The sequence below is a fragment of the Sarcophilus harrisii genome, chromosome 2 (genome assembly GCF_902635505.1).
Source record: "Sarcophilus harrisii chromosome 2, mSarHar1.11, whole genome shotgun sequence".
NCBI classification, from domain to species: Eukaryota; Metazoa; Chordata; class Mammalia; order Dasyuromorphia; family Dasyuridae; genus Sarcophilus; species Sarcophilus harrisii.
The window spans coordinates 568109022-568125944 of NC_045427.1; the positions used below are offsets into that span (position 1 = coordinate 568109022).

The 16923-nt window shown below is 33.3% G+C and overlaps 1 protein-coding gene across 4 annotated transcripts in view; it reads right to left on the bottom strand.

Annotated features, from left to right (window-relative positions):
- Window positions 1-16923, bottom strand: part of GPAM (glycerol-3-phosphate acyltransferase, mitochondrial) — a 73935-nt gene that overhangs the window by 8310 nt on the left and 48702 nt on the right. For all 4 annotated transcript variants that reach the window (XM_003755368.4, XM_031955844.1, XM_031955845.1 and 1 more), the window contains exons 8-18: window positions 15154-15250; window positions 14637-14773; window positions 13390-13489; window positions 12317-12529; window positions 9374-9487; window positions 8200-8285; window positions 7213-7331; window positions 4802-4872; window positions 3861-4125; window positions 2709-2851; window positions 731-808 (exon numbers count right to left, since the gene is read on the bottom strand). In XM_003755368.4, the coding sequence (XP_003755416.1) occupies window positions 731-808; window positions 2709-2851; window positions 3861-4125; window positions 4802-4872; window positions 7213-7331; window positions 8200-8285; window positions 9374-9487; window positions 12317-12529; window positions 13390-13489; window positions 14637-14773; window positions 15154-15250 (1423 nt within the window). The remainder of the gene's footprint in view (window positions 1-730; window positions 809-2708; window positions 2852-3860; window positions 4126-4801; window positions 4873-7212; window positions 7332-8199; window positions 8286-9373; window positions 9488-12316; window positions 12530-13389; window positions 13490-14636; window positions 14774-15153; window positions 15251-16923) is intronic.

Sequence of the window (16923 nt, forward strand, 5' to 3'; positions counted from 1 at the left end):
CCAATCATTCCTCCTCAGAAGCAAATGTCCTCTCCCTAGAATATACCACACCTAGGGAACTAAGTCTTGCCACTTCAATAAACAACTTTAATGAACTCATACCTCAGTGTTCCTCAATACAGCACTACTTTCACATGAGTTTTATTCTATGTTAATATATAGATGTCTGATTTGTATATCAGTTTCCTTCTTTCCTTTGTCTCCTCCTCCCCACCATTTTTCTCTATTATTTGTGAGTAAAATTGAACATTAGATGGCCTGTCATTGTAATGACGTATTATTCATGGCATTCAAACTCATTAGCGAGTTTGTTTTCTTCAACATCTCTGGCTAGCCCATAGGCCATTCCTTAAATTGGGTCCATAGATAAGAGTTTCACAGTTGCATCTTTGATTGGGGCTTGAGCACTGAGAGCCCAGTCTTATAAAGAAAGGATCAAAAGGGGAATCTCTAAACTCCCAAGAAAAATTCTTTCATCAATGGACTGTCACAATGATATATGTATGACATTTCATCTAAGAACATAGAGTTCTACAGGTCATGGATCATAGCAAGGTATCTTTCACACAGTATCCACAATATGGTAGAAACTAGTATTTACAATTTAAAGTTATTCCAGGCTAAGATTTTCCCTCTACATAGTGCTACTGATAAGGACATAATACAAAAAGTAAAGAGTGGAGAGGATAAGGCGCCAGATACAAAAATAAAGATAAAATATTCCTCTTACCTCGGCTACTACAAGAATGCCGTACTTTATAAACCTTCCCACTGCTTCATGACAAATTTGGTAAAAGGTCTGGCAAGGCTGAAAAGAAAAATATTGTAGAAATTCATTTCTTCTCACATTTTTCTGCACATTTTTTCCTCAAAGTTTTATCAGGTAGCTAATAAACATTATCTTTATTTTTTTTTTAACACAGCCAAACAAAATAGTCACTACCAAACTTGTTCGATTTTTTTTTTCAGAATCAACCCCTACTATTTGAATATAAGGTCCAAGAGAAGAAAAGAAATTATCTTGTTTAACTCTTCAAGTTAATCCATTTCCCAAGATCTGGGTCCTCACTAAATTGATTTTCTCCCAAATGGATCAAGGTAAAGAACGCCTTAGAATGAACATATTTCACTATTTTCTTCTACTTAAGAAGGACCTTCCTCTGGAAAATATCACCTTAAACACCAAAAGGCTACACACCACTTATAGATGTGAAAGCCTCTATAAAGGAAAAGAAAATAGCTAGCTGTTTCCAGTCTAGAGAGTATAACCCTTCTCCATCCCTCCCTTGCTGACATACCTCAAATTATACAAAGAAAATCAGGTACTACTACCCAAAGTATTCTTCAATGAGATCCTCATTTTATCTTACATAAGAAAAGGACAAGAGAATAAAATATAATCTAAAATTCTCTGTGGCTACCAAATACCATTGTAGTATAGTCTCACTTGAGTATACATATTTATCTGATTTATAAACCACCAAAATAAAACAATTCAGCATGTAGTTATTTAATTACATTCATCCTAAGAACATGGTACCATACCAATAAAATTAAGCAATTACTACAATTTGAAACAACTTAGCATCAGAAGGTAAAAGTTTAATGCTGTTATTCTCACCAGAAGTTTCCTCATTTGTAAAATAGAACAGAATAGATAATCTTTATGGTCAATTCTAGCTCTAATTTATAGTATTATCATTAGTTATTAATAAGCATAAAACATTTATTACAAGGCTATTAAGATCAAAAGAATATATGTAAGCATATGTTCATACACAGTGCTTTACACATATTACACTTCAAAGTTCTATAACTTGGAAAATATAGATACTTCTTCCAGTGGCACAGAAACACCTCTTTAATTTAGCAGTCTGAGAGTTGTTGTACCTAAATAAATTTATCACCTTTTTAGTCAATTTGGTGATGAACCTCTTTGAACTTAACTATAATGATTCTTCTACAAAATACAGTTTAATCAATCAACAAGCATTGATTAAGCACTATGTGCAAGGCATTGTGCTAACCTTTAAAGATACAAAAAAGATTTAAAAAAATAATAAGCAGTGGGGAGGAGGGTAAGGCAGACAGACAGACAGACAGAGATAGAGAAAGAGACAAGAGAGAGGGAGGAGAAAGGGGAGAGAAGGGAGGAAGAGGAGGAAGAAGGAAAGGATGGAGGGGAGAGTGAGGCTTCTTACAAAAGGACTTGAGCTGAATCTGAAAGAAACCAGGAGACAGGTGAGAAGAAAGCATATCCCAGGCATAGGGATAGCCAAGAGAAAGGTAAAATGATGAAAGATGGGATGTAATTGCAAGGAATAGCAAGGATGCTAGTGTAGCTATATTACAGAGTTCTTGGATGGAAATAAAGTTGAACAAGTCTGTTTACATTAACAGATGATTATATATTTGATCCTGAAAGTTCTCAAGAACCTATAGTTAACATCAGACCACAGAAAGGCACTCAAATAAGATTTTATTAGAGGGAAAATATTTAAATCTTGATTGAAATATTTTATCAATTAAATCTACTATTTCCACAGTCGTATAACTGTGTAAACCAATATATACAACTGTTCATGTGTCGAGATAGAAATAGAAAGGTATAGCACAGAAAAAAAAAACTATTAAGAAAAAGACTCCAATAATCTTTTCATGAAAAGGAAATAAATAAGAACAAATGCCATAATTAATTGTTAACTTACTAGTGATATGGTGCCTTCATTAGAAAGCAGATAACATAAGCCAGCAGCCTTACGGACAAGCTGTTCTTGGCTAATCATACTGGGTGATACACCCCCAGTACCTCCAGAGCACCTTTTATTCAGGATGGCATAAAGGCTGCAAGCTAAACAAATGAAAACAAAAATGAGAAACAGAAGCTTGGGCTTTCTAAGAGGAACTTAGAAAAGCAATATAACAGTGGTTCTCAAAGTATGGTCCAGAGCAGCCTGGGAATCTCTGAAATCCTTTCAAAGAGTCTACAAATTCATAATTAGTTTTTATTTTTAATGTGATCAATATCTATACTATAAACCACATAAACAAAAACTCTTTGGCAGATCCTCAATCGTTTTTAATAGGATAAAGATATTGAGAACAAAAGTTTGAGAACCACTGCAATACAATAATAATATGACCAAACTGGACCATTGTTTAAGTATATAAAACAAGAGAGTATAACTGCAAACTAATTTTATTTAAGAAAATGATCTTCATAGAAATATTTATTGAATTTTAAATGTAGAGCACCAGCCCTGAAGTCAGGAGGACCCAAGTTCAAATGTGACCACTTAATTTCTAGCTATGTGACCCTGGGCAAGTCACTTAACCCCAATTGCCTCAGCAAAACAAATAAACAAACCAAAAAAACTGTTCAGTTTCCAACCTCCTCCAGAAAACTCCTTCCCCACCACTTCAGCCTATAATGACCAAGGCTGAACCCTCAGGGGTCTTCCCTTCCATCTGAATCCATAAGCTTACTCTTTTCTATACTTTTGCTACATATATTATCTGTATTACATATGTAGGTATTTCATCATATTCTGCCTTACACTGTTATTTAAATATTTTGTATATGTACATCTGGTTTTGTCTTCAAACAAAAATGAAAGCTCTTGGAAGAAAGATTTCCTTGTTTTTCTATTTCAGTCATTGCACATCATATTACTATGTATACAATACATAGATGCTAACTAAATGAATTAAACACTGAGTTTTTTCTTATCTGATTACTTCAACTCAGTTCTACCAGAAAAACAATGTCTAATAGTTTTTTAAAACCACAAAGCTCTGTTCTGACACTTGAAACTCAGTCTTCTCTAGTTTTAGTTAATTTAACAAATGACTCTACAAACCCATAATGGCCTCCATGATGAAGACGTGTAGCACCCCATTGCTGTAGAAATTAAGTTCAAAAACAGAAGGAATAGTTGTGCTTGGAGTAATGAAGAATTCATCATTTCGGCTGGTGTTGGTAATGGTTACACAGTTTCCCAGAAGCTGTAGTGCATGCATGACTACATCTTCTGAATTTCCTGAGAACCCCAAGTCAAAATCCCGGGCCAACACTTCCTCTTTCATAATGAAAAAGTCTTCTACCAAAGTAGAAAGATCAATTCCCTATAAAAACAGAAAAAAGTTTCATCACATTAAGGTAGTCATCTTGGAAAAGTCAATACACCAAAAATATTTAACAAGTGATTTGTTTTTTTTTTTTTGCCATGTCATCCCAATGTAAAGAGCAAGTATTCCTCACCATTAGGATACATAGAAATAAGGTCATATGACATTAAAAAAAGAATCCAGCAAATTTTTATAGAGCTGGGTCACAAAGTAGGCAAAAAGTAAAAAGTGTAATTCAATCACAAGGCTAAAGATGAAAAAACTGGTGGTTATTTATATGTCATCAGAATCCAGGTTAAAAATACTTAGATTAGGAAAACTATTTTTTAAAAATCTGATCTTTGGGTGATGTTTTAGTCACTTTGGGAACAGAGAAATGTAAATTCATGTAGGTTCCCAATTATAAATATTGACAATGAATTCTATATAACTTTTCAAGTACTAAGCATCTATCATACACAAGAAGCATTTGATTTTATATTAGGTTCCACATGCACACTGTTTCTCCAACAAAACTGAACTTCTTGGGGATTCAGAACTTGTCTCTTATCTTTTGTATTTAATAGTTGCTAACATGAAGCTGAACACACAGCAGATGTTCAGCTAAATATTGATTGACAAAACACTCACAAATATTTTAATAACGTACCTCTTCAAAACATCACAGACTTACCTGCCGATGTCTATAGAGTAGTAAACAGGCCACTATATGTGTTGACATAACAGCACATGACTTGTTAGCAGCTAGAAAAAAAAAGAAGGCTTCAGCTTTCTACCATAACTTAGAAAACATTTGTTTTCCATGGGGTTTTCTTGACAAAAATCCTGGAGCAGTATTGTTTCCTTCTCCAGTGGATCCTTTTGTCAAAATTATTGGTTCCTTCTCCAGTGGATCCTTTTGTCAAGAAATTAGAGGTTCAGGGACAGCTAGGTGGTACAGTGGATAGAGCACCAGCCCTGAAGGTAGGAGGACCTGAGTTCAAATCAGTTTTTAAGGCCTCAAATCAAATTTGAGGCCTCAAATACTTAACACTTCTTGGCTGTGTGATCCTGGACAAGTCACTTAACTCCAATTGCCTCAGAAAAAAATAAAAATTAGAGGATCAATGAGCTCAGGGTCACATGGCTAGGAAGTATCTGAGGCTGGATTTGAACTCAGATCTTCCTAAGTCCAAGACCTGTGCTCTGGCCACTGAACCACACCTCTTAACTTAGAAAACATCTGTGCCTCAAATAAAATAAGGATAAGAAGCCACTGGCAAATTTATTATTAGTGTGTCTCTGATATATTCTCTGTGTATGCCAGAGCTTAGCTATAAAACACCCTTCAAATTAGAGAAGAGTTAGGTGTATGGAAGAGCTAGTACAGAATCCCTTCAACAGGGTTTGATTTGGTTTTTTCTGATAGGCCCCAAAACTGAAGGACAGATTCACCAAGAAAGAGGACTTGGCATTCCTTTCACATAGATCCTATACATTCATTGTAGCATTTTTTGTATTTCCTCATTTAATAGATTATAAATTCCTTGAGGCCTGATGCCATCCAATGTTTCCTTTTATCTCCTACAAGTTTAAGAAAGCGTGAAGACAGTAACCACTTACTAAACAAATGACAACAATCTACATGTAATAGTGGTTTACAAAACATTTTCCTAATAGCCATATGGGATAACCTCTAGACCTCAGTTTCATCATTTGAAAATGGTGATATTACTCTTTAAACTAGTTAGGATGCCTTGGTCAGCACTAGAAATTAGCTGAGACTTCAATTTAGGACTTTTTAATCTCAATTCCAGTGTTCTTTCCAATACATCATTCTGTCCCTTCAAAGTTATTCATACCAGAAAACAGTTTATTTAATCCTTCATGAATGTTACTTGTCCCAGATTCCCTTCTACTTTATTTATACCTCCACATCTTCACCATTATTTAAACATTAAATTTAATGTATTTATATATGTTTTATATTAATTTAAAGGCTCTATCAAAAACAGTTTAAAAAATGCAATATAGTTGGGAAAACTAGAGGAAAGATTAGACTTGGCTTCCCAAACCAGGGGAAACTATCTGTTATTAAAAACATACAAGTAATCCAACTAAAGGAAAAGGAGAAGTTTCCCACAGATTATCTTTTTTGTACATGAATAGTAACTGAATAGCTAAAGCTGCAATCACACTCAAATATTTTGCTGACATATGGGGAAGCCCATTACCTAGTAGGCTATCTGTATGCCATCCCATCGCTGTTCCCCAATTACTGATGATACACTAAGCTGAAATACATTTAGGCTGAAATAAGTACTTAATAGGGTCCTCTGCTGTTCTGATGTGCTCAGAATGCAGCTCAAATCTGTATCATTTTGCCATCAGTAGAGAATTTGCATTCCTGTGTCAAATAAACAGGGAGTGGAAGCAGGATATTCTTCAAGATTACTGCATCAATCAGCAGCAGTCCACTCAGCTACATATAATAATCCATGAGAACCATAACTAACTGACAACTCAGCTGATGATGTTGGAACGAAAAAAAAGGAGTTTTTTCCTCCTGCATTTTTATGCATAATTTTCTGTTCACACAAAATATTTGCACAGAGCCCTGTGATCATCTTAAGCATGTTTCCCTATCGCAAAATCTTTAATGTCAAGTAGACCTAAATGCTTCAGAGCCCAAGTAAAGTCTGCAGTTAAGAGAAATACTACGTAGGACCAAGTCCACATAGTTCATCTCATTTAACTTTCATTTCAAGTAGGATGTTTTCAGGAAAAACTGAAGTAAAAGGAGAAACATTACATTTTTAACCCTTACTTCTTAAAACTCAGAATAAAAAGCTCAATCACTGAATTTACCAAGCTAGTGATAATTTACAATGCAGTTAGTTGGAAACCTAGAATAAATCTACCTTAAGAGATATATATAGTAATCTGTATTATATGAGGCATGAATGAAAATGATTAACTCATTTTAAAAAGTTAGTTCCAAAAACACCTATAGAAATATGTCTCCAGTAAGCCAAATTAAATCAATTAAGCTTTCCAGTAAAACAAATAACAATTGAATTTCAAATGCTTTGATATTTCACTTACTAAACATAATGTGCTCAGCAAGATTTGCTATTAGTGTCCTCCTGAATGGCTCATCATTTATATTTCTGGATTCATTAACTGTAGCTTCTCTAGCTTCATCAGCAACATCATCATTAGGTCTGGAAAAAAATTTTAATTTACATTGTAAAATGTATAATGAATCCCAACTTTAAAAAACATTAGTTTTGAGGGTTTTTTGTTTTATATAAGCCTTGACCATATATGCCATCTGCTCCTAGAATTGAACCCAACCCTCAATACATAAATTATGTAAAAACAGCTAATAAAGTGACCATATGACAGTACATGTAATTCCCAGCTTCTTACAAGCAAGCTAAAAAATTGATTTGTCTTACACATGCTGCTAGAGCAAGAAATAAAATATACTTTAAGTTAAAAGGCATTGCATGCTAAGCCATCAACTCCTATGGATAATTGGCTTCAAAATTTTTCCACTCCTTAAAAAAATATGTTTTTCTGCATTAACAAACTAACTAATCTAGCTTTTGATATTACACTCAAGAAATATAACATATTTGAATTATCACTGTCATTCATCACAATAACACTTTATTCAACGAATAAGTACAAAAAGCACAATGTGATAATCTCATTAAAACATACTTCAAAGTTCATGTAACTGAAGCTGTTCCTAAAGCAAGACCTTATTCAATTGGTCTAATGAAAAATTAGGTGAAATTAAAATAGCAAGGTTCTTTTACACACTGAATTAAAATGCATTATGTAAAACCTATTGCTGCCACTAATTTAAACTATAATAGTCATAAAGCTCACTATTCATCTTTCATCTATAAATAATTCTCAGATGATAACTGGCCCCTTAGTTCAAGTACCTATTCTAGAAATAATCAAAAGATGATAACAGAATCCAAAGTATTATCTCAGGCTATCAGGAAAAAAAACAAACTTTTTCTAAGTTATTTTCATTTCTTGAAGTTAATAAACCAAATATTCTGAAAACTTTACCTGGAAGGAAGTATAGCTGGTAGCAAAGCTTGCTCCAAGGTAAGTGGGGCAGGCATAGGTTTCTGACTTTGACTCTCTAAGTATTCCTGTAAAATTACATAATCATAATTCATCCATTTAGATATCTGCTTTTTTTTTTTAGAAAAAAAGTTATGAGTTAAGAATAATAGTTTTCAATGATTTATGACAATCAAAATAATTAGAAATACACTCATCTAGTCTTCCAAAGATCATAAAAAGGACAAATTTAAATTAAATATAAAACTAAATGCAAAGTAACATTTACAGTGCTAAATTAGTTCAGTGGTTTCCTAGTCTTTCAACTCTGAAAATCCCTGTATCTAAAAATTATGTGGAACCACATGATATTAGTTGTAGCATTGGTTTCTACTAACAGAAAAAATATGAGTGCAATTGAATTCATGGACTCTTCACAGAAACTTCACACTCTCAAAGATCTGTAGCCCATGAGTTAGAAAATATTCCAACTAATTAATGATTAGGTAAACTCAAATTTTAAGACATCTTCCATATCAAAGTGGGTAGAACTTATCAGTTAACTTATTTTTTCTCACTTGATATATCATTACTCATAGAGAATCTTAATTCCAAATATGGTTTATTATCTAGAAAAGGCATATAGTATTAACAATGATAGTCAGGATGGAAACAATTTTACCAATAAATTTTGTAATACATGAGTTACATAAATTATAGTATATTGTAGAGATTGTAGAGACTTAGCATATGACCAAATACAGTAACTATCTTTTAAGGGCTTATAAAAAGCTTGAGAAAACATCTAGAGATACATGCAACAGGGGAAAGTTTTAGATAAACTTAATATATATGACTACTGAAATTCTAAGGATGGGTTATTATCAGGCATGGCACATTAACATATTCTTATGTAAAAGAAAAATGATTATAATGAAGAGGTCCCTGCCTCTTGAATTCCCTCCCCATATCCACTAATTGTCTCTCATTTCCATTTCCAGTCTTAGGATAACAGAACTGATGAACCCTGTAACTCAATCTCCTCATTTTACAGAAGAAACTGAGGTCTAAAGAATGGAGCTGCTAAAGTGGAAAAGCCATAAGCTGTAGAATCAAGATGCCCTGGCTCCCAGCTTGGCATTCTACTTTGCACAGAATCTTGATGCTTTTCACTCACCTTTAAGGAGAATGGCTGTGCAAAATCCACTCGGACACAGCCAAAGTTTTTACGCAGCATTCGACAGACACCCCTTGCCACACTCCACAGACTTTCATTCTTCTTGGGTTTACCCTGACAAGTAATCCAAAATGAAAGTCAAGGGGAAAAAAAAGGAAATTGGGCAAAAATCTTTAAAACAAATTCTTTATCTGAACAAAGAAATAACTTTGAAGGATGGAAAGGCAGAAGACAATCACATAAAATTAAGGATTTATACAAACAAATCCAATGCAACAAAGATCAATAAGAAAACATGTATAGTAAGAGAAAAAATCTTTGCAGCAAGTTACTCTGATAAAGATATTAGTTTCAAGAAAGATATATGGGAAAGAAATTCAAATTTATAACACCAAAAATCATTCCCCAATTGATAAATGGTTAAAATTATTATAAGTATGCATTTTTAGAGAAGGAAATCCAAGCCATTGACAGCCATAGGAAAAAATATTCCAATTAATTAATGATTATATAAATTCAAACTTAAAGTAACTCTGAGAGGATTCCAAACTTCACACCTACAAGACTAGCAAAATAGACAAAAAAAAAAAAAAAAAAAAAACTCGAAAAATATTGGAGAAGCTGCAGGAAAATGAGCACAATTGATGAACAGTACACTAGTCCAGTTATTCTGGAAACTAATTTAGAACTATGTCCTCAAAAACTACTAAACTGTGCATATCTTTTGATTCAAGTTCTATCCATACAAAAACTTTTATAGCAGCTTTTCATAGTGGAAAACAATGAGAGCATCTATCAATTCGGGCATGGCTTAATAAATTATGGTATATGAATGTAACAGAAGTCTGCTGTACTATACAAAATGATGAAATGTTTTCAGGAACCTGGGAAGGAAGATTTGCATGAACCGATTTAAAGTTAAATGAGTATGCCCAGGAGAACAATTTATATAATAACACTGTAAAAACAATTGATATTGAAAGACAAACTGCTCAACCCAATGATCAATCATAATTCCAGAAGGCTTTTAAAGAATATTACCCACCTACTCACAAGATGTGATGGACCAAAGATGAAGACAAATATATTTTTGGACATGACCAATAAGGAAATGTATTTAGTTTCACTAGGCATATTTGTCAGAAATTTCATTTTTATATCCCCTCCCCAAGAGGCGGCAGGGAGAAAATTAAGAACTTGATAATTGTAAAAGTTTAATCTTAAAAAGATGAAGGTTTAACTTGAAAGTATCACCAAGTAACAAAAGAAACCTGCAATATATACAGAGAAATTGGCAGAATATTTTAACATTAAACTCTTCTTATGAGCATGAGAGTTTGAATCTGTAATTCTGTCAGCATAAGGAACTCCCAATGTAAGAATTCTCTCCACTGATGCATTTCAGATTTGCCCAGGGCACAAAGAATTGAAGCAACTCCTCTAGTTTCACATATTCATGTCTGTTACACACAGGAATTAAAACTAGGCCTTCTTAATTTTATGAGAGGTATCCCAAGTTTTTTGTGAATACCTCAGATAATGCAAAACAAAATGTGTGATATATTCTATTAAAAATCACACCAAGAAAAACATTAATGCCAATAAATTTCAAACCAGTGAATGAACAATTTCATATAACAGACTAAAAAGACCTATTCTATAGTACTCCAATAGCAACTTTTGTATTGTCTTTAGCTAAGTGGCTATTTATTTAACCTTCAAAATTGAATGTCATTTTTGACATTTTGAATGGAATATTTGACCAAGCATCCAAAATGTATAAAACCCAAAAGTTGGGAATTTAGCCCCATTATAATTTTTGAATTTTTGAATGGAGTTTGAATGGATCAAACATGTGATCTGACATTGAAACATTAGAAAATTGAAACCCAGTTAACTGAAAATAAACAATGCTTAAAGCCTTAAAACTAAATTAGGGCTAAAGTGAATCCCTAAAGCTGGTATCAAATATCTTTAGCAATAACTTAGTCTTTATTTTGTCCTCATGTATTCACATCTTGTATAGAACCAACTGCAAACAGATAAAAGAATGGTTCTCACAATTATACCTCATCCCTACAAAGTTGCCATTCCAACTATGGAGTACACACCCAGGAAAGAAAAGCCAATACATTTCCTCAAAGATTTAATACAATCAGCTTGGAAAGAAATAAACCATGTTTTCTAAAATAAAAAACATAGGTTCTTTACACTCATCACAATCCCTTGCAATCTGGTTTTTGACTACAATATTCTAAAGATACTGTTCTCTCAAAAGCTGCTAATGGTGTCATGAAAGTTTCTAAAAATTGTTTCTGTCACCATAATCCTGGACCTCTCACATTGACATTATTGATAGAATACATACCTACCTAAACAACCATTTCTTGGTTCTCAAACTGCAAGTTATTATTGTCAATAAGGAAAAAAACAAATTCCTTAATATGGCATTCAAGACCCACCATAATTAAGTTCCAACCTATCTTTTCAATCTTATTTCTTATTAGTTACTTCAAATGAGAGTTATACAAAGCACTTTGCAAATCCCAAAGTGCTACATAAATTTCAGCTATCAATATTATTCATTCTAAAGCCAACTTGGATAATTACAACAAGGCATTCATTCAATCACACAGCCTGCTGGTATACATGCCTGAATGGCATTCTCTCAATTCCACATTTCAGAACTGTCCTCCTTCAAGACTGTTATCTCCTCCATGAAGCTTTCCTTCATGCTTCCAATTGTTAGTACTCTTGACTTCCTCACATTATCTTGTGTTTACAAATGATATTTATGTTGTGAACCCAACTCAAGTCTTTGAGTAAGGCACTATAGTGCCTTATGCCCAGACACCAAAAATATTAACTACATTAAAGAAAGTTGTATTGATGCTAACAACCTTCTAATTGCCAAAAATTATCTAGTTTAAAAGGTATTCTTACCAGTTGTTCACCATTGTAGTGACCTTCAATAATACGCTCATATGAGATTCCGACAGGGATTATCAAAATATCAGGAATAGTATTGGTAGAAAGTGTATCCACAACCACAGACAAGAGACCTGCCCTAGCATGGGAGGTTTTTCCACTCCGAGAACGTGTTCCTTCCAAAAAGATCTCCAAAAACTGTTGTTGTCGCAGCAGTTCTACGATATGCTAAGGCAAGAAAGCAAAACAAAGGAGTCAAGATCTCCAAATTTAACATACATTTTTCTTTTTATCTGGGACTCAAACTACAATTTCATTGGTATTTTCTCACTCTCAACGAGGAAACCAACCATGAACCAACCAAACATGCTCTGCTGCTTAGAGCCTTAGAGAACTTAACTGAAAGGTTAAGTAGTTGCCCAGGTTACATAGCCAGATGTGTCTACTGGAATTTAAACAAAGGTTTTCCTGACTAGCACATGAACTATCTATTCATTATACTAATCACAATTTATGCAAACTAAAACATTAAAAGGAAATACTCATATAGTAGCAGAGTACCTTTAAAGGTAAGGGCAGAACAACTTATCTTACACTAGCTTTTTTATTTTTTTTGAGGGGGGAGTGTTAATAGGATAATAAAACCCACATCTGGACAACAACATTCACATTTCTTCAGTTTGGTAGGGAGGGAAAGGGATTTTCTTTGGACTGATAATTATTAGTGTGTCAATCTCCCACTGTGGCAAACCCCACCTAGTAATACAGATTGGCAACTCACTTAAATTAGAGTCTTAGATAATTAAATGGGACAAAGAAATCGCAAGACTTGCCAATACTAATATTGGAATCACTGTAGCACATCACAAGCAAAACTTGAACCCAGCTTCCCGACTCTAAAAGAGACTCTCTTTTCCTTTTACCATACTGTCTCTTCCTTACTTTAGTAAAATACACATATATATGTGTACATATATACATGTATGTATGTGTGTGTGTGTGTGTGTGTATGTGTGTGTGATATCTCAAGACAATTCATATCTTTTATCTCAGGTAACTACTATAGTAACTTTAGAGAGAACACATACTCCATGGAGTAAAGCTCTGTAGAGAGTATCTTTTCGTCCATCTGATGTCTCATCTAGCCTTCGTCGTATGAAAAAGCCTCCAAGTTTATGGATTAGTGTACTGTAAAAATGAAAGAATGTATCATTTACATGTAGAAACAACAACTTTGTACTTCAAAATCTAAATCTTTCAAATACTCAACATTTGGCTATTTCAATCTTTATAAGAATCATGTGTATTTTTTGAGTTATTCTATCTATATTAAAAAATGATCATGTTCAAGTTTCTAAAATAATGTCTCATTTCAGTAATTGTCATTATACTTCATAAATCCTTAGATTATCACTATTTATATATGAGACACTATTATAATGGATTCCAAATAAAAGGGGCCTTATGAGATTTTTACCTTCTCAAAACTGACAGTGTTATTCATACTTAGCCACCTCACACTACACTTATGCAGTTTTTGTAAAATACCCATTTGATATTTACTAGAATGCCTGTCTCTAGCATATTTTGTTACAAATGTTTTTTATTGAAGAGCTCTGTTTTGATTAAATCTTCACTAATAATAGCTAATTTGGGAAAAGTTTTCATGTGTCTAACAATGAAGTTATAATCTGCTATTTATTTTAACAGTATTTGTTCAATTCTAATATCAAGTTATTAAATCACATGCTAATGAAACAGCTAGGAACACTATGGATAGAGCACCAGGCCTGGAGTGAGGAAGATCTCAGTTTAAATCAGGACTCAAACATCTACTAGATATATGTCCCTGGGAGCAAGTCACTTAATCCCTCTGCCTCTGTTTCCTCATGTGTAAAATAGGGATAATAATAGTACCAACTTCTTAGGGATGGTATGAAGATCCAATAAGATAACAATTATAAAACACCCACCACAGTGCCTGGTACATAGTAAGCACTATATAATTGTCGGTTATTAATAATTCATTCAACATCTACCTGTCATTCTATTCTTTCAGACAACTCCTACAATTTGGATTTTTTGGGATTCTTTGCAACTGAAGAAGATTCTTTGCAGCTTTGAAGAGTTACAGTTCAGGTTTGACAATTTAAAGTCATTTTCTTTCCTACTTGCCTTTTCTCCACTGATATATTCCAAAGAAGTCTCAAGTTTTTACTCACCAAATAAATCATATAAGAATGGTGCCATAAAATAAAGGGAACAAAAATAAAATCTCAACCTAAACTTGTCTCAGTTTTATTCTGAATTTCAAATTAAGTTGATTAATTCTTACCTGAAGATGGGTATGTTCAAGTTATTGCCAGCAGCAATATATGGTGCTTTGATGTTATGGCAGAAAAGAATGAATGTGAGTAGCAGATAATCAATATGGGATTTATGAACTGGTAGGAAGATAAGAGGCAAATTCATCTGGTTGGAAGGAAGAAAAAAGATGCACACTTTTAAATTAAAAGGTAAATATAAATGGTAAGCTGTAGCATAATGTGTAGCAAATAAATCAATCTAGATTAGATCACTACAAGCAAAAAAAAAAATTTAATTCTTTCAAAATAGCATGGATAAATGTTTTAAAATAATGCATTTTAAATAGTGATGAAACTAACATCCCATCTAATCTGCATGCAGCTCCCACAGAGACCTCCAATAATGAGGGATCCCATAAAATCCCATAAAAGGACTGCAAAATATGTGAAACAAAACAAAAATAAAAAACAGTGTTTTAGTAAACACAGGGGCCTAAGAGAAAAAGGCTTATTACTAAAAATCAACAAAAAGACTAATCCTCTTACTTCAGTGGCTGCTTTGACCATCTCAAGTTGACCTTTGTGAATCTGAACACTCCAAAAGAAACTGTTGAAAAGTTTTAGTAGCACCCATCCAGTTAGCCTAGGAGAGAACAGAATGCTAAGATGTTCTTCTGCTCAAACATCACTCATCACCAGTCCAACAAGTACTTGTAATTAAAGCTATCTACAAACAACTGACCTATTGGATCAGCATAATGGTCAATGAAACCCAGTATGTGTTCATTTTTTGATTCATCTATCATGATTAGCATCACATGATTCTCATTTTTACTCTAAAAGCCAGACCACCAGCTCAACCCAAGTTGACTAGCCTTTACTGTTCCCACAGAACTCATTTATATATGTTTATCAGCTAAAAGAAAAACAACTTCAGTCATGTAACTAGATTTCTATGTTTTCTATGTAACTTAAATCTCAGAAACATATACTACCAGTCAACTGAAATTTCAAGGAAATACTTAGGTAAAGAGAATGATGAATCTAGTGTGTTCTTTAATAATATACAGTGGGCAAAACAGTTTCTGAAGTCCCCTTGTGTGTGTGTGTATATGTGTCTGACACATACACACACTCACCATTCTCATAGCACCAAATGTTATCTGTAAAATGACAATTTTCGCTCATTAATGATTCCTCAAAATCAGGCTACAAAGGTGATTAGAGAAATAGAAAAGAGGTTATCAAGAAAATTGAGGTAATAACACAAGTGATAAGTCATTCAATTAGTTTTTTTTTTTTTAATATATCAAGATATGTCAAAATAATCAGCAAAATCCTATGGAAAAAGGATAAGATTTGGTTTAGAAATACATTATATCCTTATAATCTCTTTTATATCCACCCTTCCTCCTTTGTATTCTTACCACTATCACCCATGTAATACCATATTGTCACATGGATCCTTAATAACATTTCACTTACATTACCATGATAACTTTCTCTGAGGTTTTTGCATTTAGACTCTCCCTTCTTCAATCCATTTTATGCTACCAGATTAATCTGTATAGCTTTGAGCAAGTCATTTGATCCATGTGGCCTAGTTAATCAACTTTAAATTAGGGACCAAATGAACCAAAAAAAGAAAAACATCTGTAAAGTCCTTTCCAACTCTAAATCAATTATCTTATATCCCAATGATAACAACCTCAAATACAAATTCAGACTGTGAATTCTGTATTGACTTAGAAAGCCACAAATTAATATTATCTATGTTGTATATTTTTATTTTATTAAATATTTCCCAGTTACATTTCAAATTGGTTCCAACTATACTCAGAAAGATTATAGCAGAGGTGCCAAACTTACATAGTTAGCAAAATTTAGATGAATGCAACACATACAGAAACATCAATAATGTTAAATAGAATATTAGGTCATTATAAATGGATTTTCAGGAGGCAGAGATGGAAAGGAGGGCATTTCAGGGGTAGGAAACATTGTGAAATAGGCATATATAAAAGTGATTATAATGAAAACAGAAAGGAAAGTGAATGGATGTAAAAGATTAGAAGGCCATGATGTATTTTCATATGATAGCTATTTCCTTCTTTTACAACCTTATCTATCAATACTGCTCCCTTTATACTCCAGTCAAAGTAGACTACATGCTTTGTTCCTGATACTATTTCAAAATCTCCCACTACCACTAAGCTTTTGCTCACATTGTTCCTTATCCTTGAAATGCCCTCTTCTTTATCTCTTCTTTCCAAAACGCCATTTAATGACCTAAGGTTCCATTTAACATTATAGATG